Source organism: Teleopsis dalmanni, chromosome X (genome assembly GCF_002237135.1).
Source record: "Teleopsis dalmanni isolate 2A chromosome X, ASM223713v2, whole genome shotgun sequence".
Classification (NCBI taxonomy): domain Eukaryota; kingdom Metazoa; phylum Arthropoda; class Insecta; order Diptera; family Diopsidae; genus Teleopsis; species Teleopsis dalmanni.
In genome coordinates, this window is record NC_051848.1 from 65,374,765 (window position 1) to 65,384,934 (window position 10,170).

The window sequence follows — 10,170 nt, forward strand, 5'->3', positions numbered from 1 at the left end:
TATCAATTAAACTTATAAAACTTATACCTCGGTGCAGTAACTTTATTGAACAAAATTGTATCATTCCTTTGCGGATATCTCTATATACTTTCAGCATTAGAAACCATAAAATATCCGAACTAATAGTTAACAAAAATTAATTAGCTTGATATTTGAAATTCTCCAATTTTTGCGGTTTGCCTTGTTTTTCGGTGACTATCTAAGCATTTTTATATACATATACATTTGTTTAATATGTGCATATGTACATATATATATGCAAAAATGTAAGCAATCAAACTATCTCTACTAAAATATATACGAGTACAGCCAAGATACTTTGCTGACTATGGCAACATACCTGACTGCATTGATACTGACAGTGATGAGATGATAAATTGAATTTTTCATACGACTACTTGCATTCACATATCTTGCAAATGACCAAAGTGAACGGAGGAGTGATAATTCAAATTTTTATGACATATAGCAAACTCAAAGAATTTGGAACATTAATAGTTTGTTGCTATATTTATTTTTATATGTAGGAAAATTATGCAGGAAAACCTTCCATTCAAAAAACTGGAAAAATATATAAACAACAATCACACTTTGACTTTCATTAGATTTGAGAAAAAAGTGGATCCGTGAATTTTATTATCAAAAGATATTAGTAAATCGAAACAAAATGTAATAATAACGCTTTATACCTAGTAACTATCCTAAAAGTTACTAGTACCTAAAAGTACTATTGCGCCCCTTAGTTGGATTAGAGTGTTTCTCCGAGTCTGATTTCTTTAATGAAAGACAGTATCTATCTTTCTTAGTCTTGAATCTCTATATTCCACAAAATATCCTCCAAAAATTGTGTCTTAGTAAAATATAATTTTTTCAATAATTTTTTAAATAAATAAATAATTGGCAACTATTTTTTCACAGATTTCTATTATATATCAATATATTAGCTGTTCTTTAGCTGCATGAGAACTTAAAATGATAATACAAGACAGAAATATTGTTGGAATGAAATTGAAATTATTTTATTATAATCTGGTAGATGATTTCATGTCATTTATTTTTTGAATATAATTTACGGCATACGTCTGCCGCAGCTACGAATTACATGGTCTATTCGATCAATCCAATTTTCGACTTTTTTAGCAATAAATGTGACCGTATGGCGTCAATAGTAGCATAAACATTGGCTTCCAATGCTTCAAGAGTTGCTGATTTGTACTGATCGGCATAAACCAATGACTTAACATTGCCCCATAAAAAGTAATCGAAAAGCGATAAATCGCTTGAACGAGGGGTCAGTTGGCCGGTTAACACGACCATTTCTGGACATAAAGTTGTTACCAAATCGATTGTTAAGCGCTCTGCATGGTAACTTGCTTCGTCTTGTTGGAACCACATGGCCAAATGTCGTCGATGTTTAATTGATTAATTTTTGGAAATTTCTGACAAAAATTCAGTCAGGATGGTTCCATAGCGCTCGCCATTCACCATAATCATAGTTATAATAGTTTTTATATAGATCCAGTTTTATAGCATGTCTTTCTAGTACGCATTGATCTCTCAGCACTGTTACCATAACGGTGACCAAGTTACGCTGCAGTTGAAGTGGTTGGTTGTTATGTTTCTTTTTCAGTTTGGACTAGGTCAATCTTAAGATTCGACAACCTGAGATCTTGAGATATATATTATACTCGTATAATTATATATTAGTTATCAATTTAAAATATATTACATATACATATTACATATACTCGTAATAGACTAAAATCGATGACTTGATTGCACCATTTTTAAGATTTTACTTATTCTTACGCAAAACTGTGAAGCCCATTTTTCAGTTCAAATTGGAATTTCAATTATTTCAATTAATTTTCAATTATATATTCAATTTGTTAAAACCTTTATAAAGAGGTTTTTTCGAACAGTAGTGAACTACAACAACAAAAATTTAATTTTTTATATTATTTTAATTAAAAACTTTTATACTGAAAGTATATACGATAAACACGGCATTATCATTGTCAGCTATATTTAAGTCTATATATTTGTATCGTTTAGTATTCTCTAGTAAGTGTTTTAACTATATCGCTTACAGACATATTGTGCATTTTAAAAAAGAAGCATTGTGACGCAATGGCCTTTCTTTATGTAATGGGCTAAAAGGCTTTAGCCACAATGTGAGACGTTAAACCCCTAAACCACTTCTTAGAAATGAATAAGGATTTCCACCACAATACGGATACTTTCTTCTAGTGATAAATGTAGAGAAGTGTGGTTAAGGGGCTTAATACCTAAAGGTCTAGGTTGATATAAGCCAGTACATGTAATGGGCTATATTTCTACGAAAACTTTCATATGTTTTAATAATAATTCAATACAAAGCGAAATCTGGGAATGTGGTTAATAATATTGCACAGTCTGTTTTGGTTCCAATATGAATTAAAGGAACATATATTATATACTACTCATGCAATCATTGTTCGTATCAATTTATTAATAAAAAATCGAGACTTTCTTTATCCAATATCGATTTTTTTAAAAATGAAAACATTTTCTTCATAGTAATTTATATAGTAAATCAGGTGAATTTTTCAAATCAGGTGAATACAGAGTCAAAATATTTTATTATTATATTATTAACTAAGCTAAAAATACTTGCGAACATAATATTTCTGTTATTTTTATAAGTAGTCATATTTTCTAATATTTCAAAACGACAATATCTTAAAAACTGAAATCTTGATCTCAGTAATCGGTCACATCCATTTGTGATAAGTGGTAACAATATTGTGTGGAATGATTTTTTGTAAATATTTTTATTGTTTACAAAAAGAGACTTCTATTTAGTATCTCAATTAAAACAAAATGTATTAAAACGTAATTACGTTATCTATAGTATGTCGCATACCAGAAGAGAATTGCTGAGGAAACCTTGACATTGTAATTCAATGCCAGTGTTATTTATATGTTAAAAAGTGTTCGGAACGATGCTACGCAGTTCTGCGTGTGTAAAAGCCATTCAAGTGAGCAACAAAACCAAATCAAACCTTAACGCCATTATTATACAACATAACGTAATACCATGTTTAGTCTATCGTAATTATGTCTCCACAACCAAAGAATTTTATTGACTATAAAATATTATCTGAGCTTTACTGCAGTTGGAAATTTTCAAAGTGGTCTTAAGTTTCTTTTACTACTGAGTCTTAGAGTCTTAATCTTGGATATAGAGAATTTATTGTTACCCACGTACCATAAACTAAATAATCTATAACGGCACTCCGATTTTCAATATTTTATGCACATTGCTTTATTTACCAAGATTAATCCATTTGTTTTAGAAATTGCTGCTCTTAATTTTTGAGGGTCTAAACTACAACGGTTTACTTAAAACGGCCCGTTATTTGTTGAAGAAGACACTACACAACTCCATTTTAACCTAACGCAACCTCACTATAACGTTCAACTAAATTATGTATAAAACTTCATACATAAGTAAGGCGTTTCTGTATCAGAGGTCTTTTGGGACTTGATTTATAGGGTGAAGTCTTAAGCGCCTTTCAGTAAATATATTCTTTATCATTGATGTCGATTAGAACTTTAGAAGTAAATAATATATTTGACACTTTATAAAGCTAAGTGCAATATATTAGAATATGGAGTATTCTAAAAAACCTAGGAGCTCGCAAGAAAAGCTTTTGAGGAAAAGACAATATGCACCAAATAAAGACTCTATCAGAGCAATATCAAGATTTATATAATCGGTAAAATATGCAACTATCAAAAAGCAATGAATTTGTAAAATCCAAAAATCCATTAATGTTCTGAAAAAAGTTTAGATTCCAAACATAAGTCGTTCCGGAAAACCCTATTAAAATGTTAAAGAACAATTGGCTTGAATTTGGCTCTCCTGAATGAAATTCTGTTTGTAAATAGCGATGAATTTACCCTCAACAATGTTTACAAATTATCCTCAGAGCTTATTGAGTGATGTGTTATAAACCCTGAGCATTTGTAATTAAGTGTTAACTACCCTACTTTAATAAAAAATTTTACTAACATTTGAACTGGACTCAATTATTCATCAATCATTATTTTTACTTATTAACTATCTTACTAACCTGATTGGCATGGATTCATAATAAGATCCTGTTTAGTATTTCGATTGACTTGCATATTAATAGACAAACAAACAAATGTCTGGTAATACTTTTTAAAAACATATTACTGCCCACAGACACAACTTCATCTCCCACGTTTATAATGCCATCCGAAACGCCCGATTTAGCATATTCAACTCAAAAAAGCACTTTAAAGACACAGCCAGCTTAACTACAAAGTTAAGCTATTCTGCTATTTCGTCCCCCTACTCACCTACGCCTGCCCCATTTGGCTTACAATCTCTTCTGCTCAAATAGAAAGAATCCGCCTATTTAAGCAAAAGCTTGTTCAAGATGGCATCAACTACAAGCGTAAGCCTGACGGCAAGCACTTCTCTGTCTCTGTTCTTAATGGCAATGCCAAGATCACTCATGTTAACGAGTACCTTTTGTCACTTGCATGTAGGTACCTCACTCTACTCCACGACATCCCCCCTGGTGGTGCATTTCCAATACCCTCCCTGAAGGTCTTCCAATTCTCTTAAAGATACATGTGATCACCGTGGCATATGTATGCATACCCAATTTAATAAGATCGACCTAAGGTTAAATATAACTAAGAACAACCTACAAGTCTTATAAGTCATTGCGTTACCATTAGTGATCTAACAGAGATCTTGAAGTACTTTTAAGTACGGAAAATGGACCGTACTTCATAAATCAAGTCAAAAATAAAAATTTTTTTTTAAATTATTGGGTTTTTTTATAAGCTAATTGGTCAATAGTTAAATAATACATTTTTAAAAAATAGTTAATCATTTTTAAAAGATTTTATTTTGACCGATATTTCGACTATAATCTATAGTCATCATCAGGGTACTACAAAATTTAAATACAATGTAACAATATTTTAATACATATCACAAAGAAACAATAATAAAATACATTAACATCGAAACATGAATTTTATATACATATGTATATAGAAAATATTTATACAATACTATGACTATAGATTTAAAAATAACATATATGGGAAAGATACACTTATCCAGTTCCGGATTTGTTGAAGGTGTTTTTATACACCTGAGCACAGTGCTGTATGTCAGTCTTAAAGTTGAGTTTGGTGTCACTAAGACTTTAGAGGATGTATAAAGAAAGTAATCTTGATTATAATCTTAAATTTTGCTAACACCATTACTAAGTCTGGTAAAAAGAAGTAGTGACACTATTGACATCTGCACCTTAACATATACATTCATTACTATATGCAAATGGAGTACGAGTAAAACATAGTTTTTAAATGCAACAATGGTTTCTTTTGCCGACAATAATGGTTGCGCACGTAATTTTGTTCATCAGTGATTTGCTTTGTCTAAGTCCTGTGAAATCTTTCCGGTACACCCTCTCCTTGATTATTTATTTTGTACTAAACCCATTTAACCCACAAAAGAGTAAAAGCCGTAAAAGCAATTTTCGATACAGTTCTAGGTAGCTCATCAGCCTGATTATTTCCTAAAACTCCCCTGTGTCCCGGAACCATATAAAGAGTTACCTTATTCCAAACTGCAAATAACTGTAACAGCTCGCAACACTTAATGACATATTTCGACATGAAAGTCCATGCAGACAGAGCTTTAAGAGCAGCCTGGCTGTCAGAATAAACAACAAATTTTGAGCCAGATGGTTTTTTGCTGATATTGGATCTTACGCATAATTTAATTGTGAGAATTTCAGCTTCGAAGAAACTGAGCCATGTGCCCATTGGTTCCGAAATTCTGGTGTTGGGTCCATATACATCAGCAACAGTGCCTCTATCCATTTTTGATCCAACTGTGTACCAAACCAAACTTTTTGGGTTAACCTGTGGGCCTCTTTTTTCTCATTACTTCTAACAGAATATTCTTAAAAGAAACTCTGCTTTCCATAATATCAATTCCCTCCAAATAAAAAGTAGAGTCTCTTCCGCTCATCCATTTCTTCATGTACCAATGCACTAACATAACTTGTTCAGAACTCGTAACGTGATATTCTTCAAAGACCCTTAACTTTTCTATATAATTTAATTGTGTCGATTCTTAATTAAAAAACAAAAGTAGTTATCAATTTTTATCACATGTCTAAAAGACACCTCCGTCATCGTCCATCCCCCACCGCTTCGGTTACATTTAATTTCCAATTTCATATGTCTTACCGACAAACCTATTAACTTTTTCTGTAACTCAAGGCGTGTGCAATTTTTCCATACACAATATTTTCATATTCCAATAAAATGCGCTCGTATATTTCAGTCGTGACTAATGCCTGAAATGATTTATATGAAAATAAATGGATTCGTTACACTTTCAGTTGTTTTCACTTTATTTTTATCTAAATAATTAAATTTTGAAATACTCATATTTAAAAATGAGCATTTAATATAGTGTAAATATGTACGGTAAGTGGATTCCTCGATACATAGAATCGTTCTTCTAACAACGAACTCAGACTTTATTCGCCGCAATACAAGCAATGCAAATTTAATTATACATAAAAATTTAACACAGAACATGTAAAACATTTCCATTTCAAAAACTTACAAGTTTCTAAATTTAATAGCATTAAATAAATTTAAAAGCAAAAGATATTCACGAAAAGATTAAAATTATTGCATAATTCTGAAATGCTCGTATGTGCACGCCTCGCTACGATCCATGAAATCGCAAAATATGTGACTTCTCACTTTTATATATGAACAGAAACCCTAACTCATGCATACTACATATATTGCATAATATTGGACCTCACAAGATTAATTCATTAAGAAAGATTTTTTGATTAAAGTGATACTGTAAATATCCTACCAGTCCTTTATTTCTGAAGTATTCCACAGATGCTACTCTATTCTCTTTTTTTTCAATCTTAAGCGAAACCATCGTTTATAAAGTCTGGATCCAAAAGAAATACCAGACCAGCGTAAACGCCACACACGATTCAATATTCTTAATCAATTATGCAACCTATGTAGCAAAATCTAGAATGGTTCTTGATGAACTGATACATATTGACACCATCCTCGTCTGTAGTCTATAGAATTCAATTTGTTTTTCTTTTTTTAAAGTTAAATATCCTGTCTTCGATTTTAAATTCGATAGAGTGTTTAATTCATATAAAAACCAAAAAAAAATATCCCCTATTGAATGTTCTATTAATTTTTTTTCTTAATGTCTTCCATAACTTGATTGATCGGCTGCAATACCTATTGAAAATATTTGTGTATATCTGTACTGTTAGATAGATAATCGTACAGATTCTTCATTCAGAAAAACTTTCAAGTTTCAAACTAAAATCTTTTTGAATAACGGAAATCGTCTATATAAATATTGCCAGATAAAATATATCTCGTGCTGAACATTCTACTATTTCTTTCTCATAGATAAGAATGCTTATCTGATAGAGCAGCTGCAGTACCATTTTATATCATATTTATATGGTTCTGAATTATTTCCAAGACCACTGATGATGGGTATTTGGCGATACTCGAAACAGCTGTACGGTCAGCCAAAAATGCAATTAATTAAAATAATATAAAAAAAAATTTTTGTTGTTGTAGTTCACTAACCTCTTTATAATCAAGTAATCATTTCCTTTGGAATATCATCCTTACTTGAGATAAACCGGGTACAATATCATATGTCTTCATAGAGGGCACCAGATCAAAGTGCTATTCCTAACAACTGCAGTGTCGATAAATTAAATATATGTTGCAAATTACTGTTTTCAAAATCTATTTTCATAGATATGGAAGTCGGTTTATCCTTGGTTAATTAAAACGACTAATTTGTTATTTCAATCATGTATTTGATACAATATATATAGTATGTCCCACATACAATCGGAACAAAGCATAGCAACTGATTACTCTAGACAGTTCTTCGTCATCTAATACAATTGTTGGACTGACAACACACGGTTTTATACGCTGACCTGATGACTTCCAATAAAACTGAAAAGAAAACTACAACTCATTTACTTTTTCTTGCACTCACCAATATGTGATTTACTCATTAAAAGTTTTTTTCGCGTAAAAAGTTTTATGTTCGATATTTTCAAAATAAATTCTAGATATTTTAACTATTTTATTAAAGCTTAAAATTGGTATCCAAGTACAGAGTAGACACAGCATTTTAATATATGTATATTCTGTAAACCGTGAAGTATGCTATAAAACTTTAATTAATATCACAAAAGCCTACTTATTAAAACCTAAACAGGTATCATCTCGCATGGAACACTTTCGTCACAGGTACTTTTAATCATTTCAAATTTAAATTTGTATTCACTATATTAAAATTTATATATATTAATTGATAATAACTTTCATTTATGAAGTTTAAAATTTATTAAAATTAAATTAAATTAAATTAGACTAACATAATTAAATTAATTAAATATACTGAATTGATTGGTCTACGAGTGACACCAATTCTTAGATTTATTGTTAATATTAATTTATTTGAATTCAATATAATATAATATAATTTAATTTAATTTAATGTAATTTAACTTAATTTTAATTTAATTTAATTTATTTTAATTTAATTTAATTTATTTTAATTTAATTTAATTTAATATAATTTAATTTAAATTAATTTGATTTAATTTAATTTAATATCATTTAATATAATTTAATTTAATATAATATAATTTAATTTAAAGTAATTTAATTTAATTTATTTTAACTTAATTTAATTTATATTAATTTAATTTTATTTTATTTTACGTGATTTAATTTAATATAATTAAGTTTAATATAAAATAATACAACTTAATTTAATTTTATTTAATTAAACTAAATTAATTAACTAAATAAATTAAATTAAAACTAAATAAAAACTTAACTTAAGTGATAAAAAAATCATATTTAAAATATAATAAAAAATATATTGCACTTCCCCGCAGTTATTTATGTAGAACTGTCAGTGTGCATTTTGTCATTGCTTACTGGGTCATTCCCGTTGTGTCAAAACCAGCTGATGTTAACTTTATTTTTTGTATACAAAAGTTCCAAACATTGCAAATAAAATGCAAGACTTTCTGTTGAATACGGATAATAAGGAAATTCTTATTGAAGTAGATTTTAAATAATTAATTCATCTGTTATATAGTGCATTATTATCATTTTACAGATATTACACCATTCCATTGATTACTTGATTGGAAATCGTCGTGATGACAAACACACATTGCGTTTATGTCACAAGTTTGGCTTCCACAGCCCGGATGATTTTATGCTAACAACACGTACAATTGCGCGATGCTATCATAATTGCTGTCTCGAAAACTCAACTGAGGCAGAATTGCTTTCTGAATTTGCAAATCTTAGTCCCGAACTGCAACGGTTAGTGCCAGCAGTGTTGGCAGCAAGACGCCCTGAAATTATCAATTACCTTATAAGGCACCAAAACGCTAAGGAGCATCCCTTAGTAGAATCCTTTGATTGGGATCTTCGGTACATATTGGGCGACAGCAGTTATGCATATAATCAACGTCAAATTGTAACTGTGACATTTAACAATCGCAATTCAAAGGGAAATCTTAAACCGTTGCACATACAAATGAACCCTAAAAAACTAGATGAGTTTATAAAAACGCTACAGTTATCAATCAGTAATGAAGCAACAAATAAAAAATAATGATTTCAAGCAAAAATAAACGAAAGTATTCATATTGAAAAAAGCAAATGATTGGACGAAATTGGAAATAACCTGGTTGTCGCGATGTATTTCGAGAATACATTTCAAATAGTGACGTCTTTTATGTTTAGATACCAAATGGGTTTACTTTAGTAACTCCATTAAAGCCAACATTTATAGCTTTTAGTTATTCATTGAATACGACTTTCGATATAAAATTAATGTATTTATATAAGAGTATATGTATCTTAAGTTTTTTTGTTGTATTAAGAGAAATTTGTAAAAATAATTTGTATTATTTGTTAAAATATATCACTATTTTAAGAATTTATTTTTAGTCTATATATTAACATTATGTCCAATATGTGTTTAAAGAGTTTTCTTAAATGGTTATCAAG

General features: G+C 29.6%; 1 protein-coding gene across 1 annotated transcript; it reads left to right on the top strand.

Annotated features, from left to right (window-relative positions):
- The first annotated feature begins 9,109 nt into the window (after window positions 1–9,109).
- LOC119689246 lies at window positions 9,110–10,024 on the top strand. The gene is made up of 2 exons (XM_038104035.1): window positions 9,110–9,209; window positions 9,266–10,024. The coding sequence occupies exons 1-2, from the start codon at window positions 9,162–9,164 to the stop codon at window positions 9,770–9,772; spliced, it is 555 nt and encodes a 184-aa protein (XP_037959963.1). The 5' UTR covers window positions 9,110–9,161; the 3' UTR covers window positions 9,773–10,024.
- Window positions 10,025–10,170: the final 146 nt, after the last annotated feature.

Bases quoted from the DNA above. Each gene is read 5' to 3' on its own strand.
- LOC119689246 (XM_038104035.1), top strand. From the start codon at position 9,162: ATGCAAGACTTTCTGTTGAATACGGATAATAAGGAAATTCTTATTGAA. The intron at 9,210-9,265 runs GTAGATTTTAAA...ATCATTTTACAG, and splicing joins ATAAGGAAATTCTTATTGAA to ATATTACACCATTCCATTGA.